Below are 2,744 nucleotides of genomic sequence, written 5' to 3'. Positions count from 1 at the left end.
AAAAAAAAAAAAGAAATAGAGGTGTGAGTTTATTTGCATCATTTATAAATATTAATATCAAATATAAATGCCTGAGACGCCACAGCGAAATGGATTCAAGCGTCCAAGTCTTGCAGCTAAATTATTCGGTGATGCGGATGTCGTTTATTCGAGAGAAACAACATCTCGACTAACGGATTTTGCGGGAACATTTTTAGTCGGATTTTTCGCGGTTTACTTCACAATTGCGGGATATTTACTTTATCGTGAGGCAGCGCTCTCGTAAAAAAAAAAAATAATATAATAATAATAAATAAATAAATAAATAAAGGAGAAGAAGAGAAAAATAAAATAAAATAAAACGTGTCATGGCGATGTTGTTGGATATTATTATTATTATTATTTATTCCAACAATGAAGATGCACCCATAACGATCAGTTGAAGGGAAGGAAAGTGTGAAAAATCAATCATTACACTACCAATTTAGACATAGCTTTGGAGGGGAGATATCTTTTTTTTTTAAAAAACAAAAAAAAATCTCCCCGGGTCCCTTTTGTGTTCTTCCTTTTATACGTGCGGTTTGTTGCGCTGAGAACTCACTGAGAAGTGCGTGACTGCGTATTTAAAAATTAAAATAAAAAAACACCGTCACCTTCCCTCGGTATTTAGTTAATCATTATATTGCCATACCTGTTTTTATTTTACTTTATTTACTTACTCACTTTGATCACAATGTAAGTTCTCGGGCCGGTGCCGTTTTTTTTTTTGCAATTTTTGGTGTTATGATCTTTCATTCGTCCCTCTTTTTTATCTCCTTTTTTTTCCTTTTTTTTTTTCCACTGCTTTCTCCGCCTACACACTTTTAAAAATGAAATCAAAATTGTGCAGCATTTTTGCGCAGAAAGTCAATGTACTCCCTTTATAAAAGCTAAGAGAATGGGGGAGTGTTGCGTACGCTCATGCGTTTTTGTGAGGATTAATGAGTTTTAATCCTTTCAAAACAAAAACACAAAAGGGAGAAAATAACAGGGACAAAGGGGGAAAAAAAAAAAGTAGCAATGTTTTGTTTATTGATAATCCGCTAATTTATCTTAACTGCGTTACGGAATATATGATATATATTTGTGTGTATATTTATTTATGTATATTTGTGTGTGTACGCGTGCATGTGAAATATCCAACACTTATTGCGTCATTTTGAAATTTATACCTTCTTTCTTTTTTTGTGTGTGTTTTCCTTAAAATAATTCCGCTCCGCTTGGTTATTGCTCTGAAAGCTCAAGCGGCGCAGCGGGGGGGGCGATTTCCCGTTGTTGTTGCTATTATTATTATTATTATTATTATTATTGCTATTGTTGTGTGTTGTTCTTTTTTTAAAAAAAAATAAATAAATAAAAGGAAACAGCATTGTATGCTCCGGTGTATACAATGTAATGCGGCGGTCTACCGAATTGTTCAGCCGGAAAACGAGGTGGTTGAGAAGTGTGGGACATGCGGTAGGCGGTGTGATAGGTATTATGAATTCTCTAACTGTCAAAAGTGGATAAGCATCACGTTGCTTGAGAAACCTGCATGGATTCATGTGTTATTTAACAAAAAAGATATCCGCGCGACATTATTTTGCACAGCCCTCCTGTCACGACTTATTGAAGCGTACGTCGTGCGAACGAGTTTGGTGTATGGCGCCTTACGCATGCTTCGGTCTAAGGGACCGGTTTCTAACGTAAGTTCGGTTGCGACACTTCAGCTTTTCCGGAATGTGAATCCCAAAATAGAACCGCTGATGGCGTATCAGGACACTTTGCCCAATATATTTATTTGTGCTTGTGGAGAATATTTGCTTTGCCTTTTGGTCACTGTTATATTTGCGCTTCATTCGTGGCGTCGTGGTGGCTCGGCTTTATGGGATGTTGTACTCACATGGATGACATGTGTTAATCTTGCCTATTCAGCGAAGTTGTGTTTCGTAGTGTTCCTTATTTGGCGCATTCCCATCGCATTAGTATCCCTGGTGGATCTTATCAGTCTCCTTTGGGCTGCTCGCGGTTTCAGTCTTGTGGAAAATAGATATCCACCATTATTTACATCTGTTGTTGTGCTGATTTGTACGGCAGCCACACGATATCTCTTCCGTAGTGTTACGCAGTGGAGTCCACAACTTCTGGTGTGATCGAAATGAATGTGAATGTCTCTTTTTCCCATTGTTCTCGCCCTTTTGTAATCATATTTATATATTTTTTCTTGTTTTTTTTTGTATTCTTCCGTCCTCGGTCCGGTCGGTTACCACTGTAAATGTAACCTACAACTTTCCTTTCCTTTCCTTTCTGCTTTGGTTTGGTTTGGTTTGGTTGCACCGAAAGCACTTTTCTACTTCTCCATCGCCGCAATAATTGTTTTTTGTGGTGTTTCCCGTTCATTCGGTATCAGCATCAGATGGGAACTTTGTCGCTGCTTCTTTTCTTTGTTGTGTACCTTCCTCTTCTCCACTATTAATTGCGGTGCCCTCTGATTTATTTGCTTCGTCGTGTATATGCTGATGTATGTATATATATATATATAGAAATATATAAATATACATGTGTGTATATGTATATATTGGCCCTTTTTGTTTCAATTTATTTCTTCGTCGTCTTTTCATGTTTCGTTATTGTGCAAGTAGAAACACCCACAGGTGTCTGACACTTAGGCATAACAGTGTAAAAAGGTGGGGATTAGTTACGGGTGGAAGAAGAGGAGGAAGTTGAGGAAAAGATAGCAACGAAAC

General features: G+C 37.4%; 1 protein-coding gene across 1 annotated transcript; it reads left to right on the top strand.

Annotated features, from left to right (window-relative positions):
- Positions 1 to 1,391: 1,391 nt before the first annotated feature.
- TEOVI_000219700 (Arv1-like family, putative) lies at positions 1,392 to 2,150 on the top strand (the record flags this gene model as incomplete). Its single annotated transcript, XM_067225297.1, has 1 exon — positions 1,392 to 2,150. One exon carries the CDS (start codon positions 1,392 to 1,394, stop codon positions 2,148 to 2,150), a length of 759 nt encoding a protein of 252 aa, XP_067081398.1.
- Between the last annotated feature and the right edge of the window lie 594 nt (positions 2,151 to 2,744).

This window comes from Trypanosoma equiperdum, assembly GCF_001457755.1.
Source record: "Trypanosoma equiperdum strain OVI genome assembly, contig: ctg_531, whole genome shotgun sequence".
In the NCBI taxonomy this organism is placed as follows: domain Eukaryota; phylum Euglenozoa; class Kinetoplastea; order Trypanosomatida; family Trypanosomatidae; genus Trypanosoma; species Trypanosoma equiperdum.
Note: the sequence above shows the minus strand (reverse complement) of the source record. Positions and strands in the feature narration are given on the sequence as shown.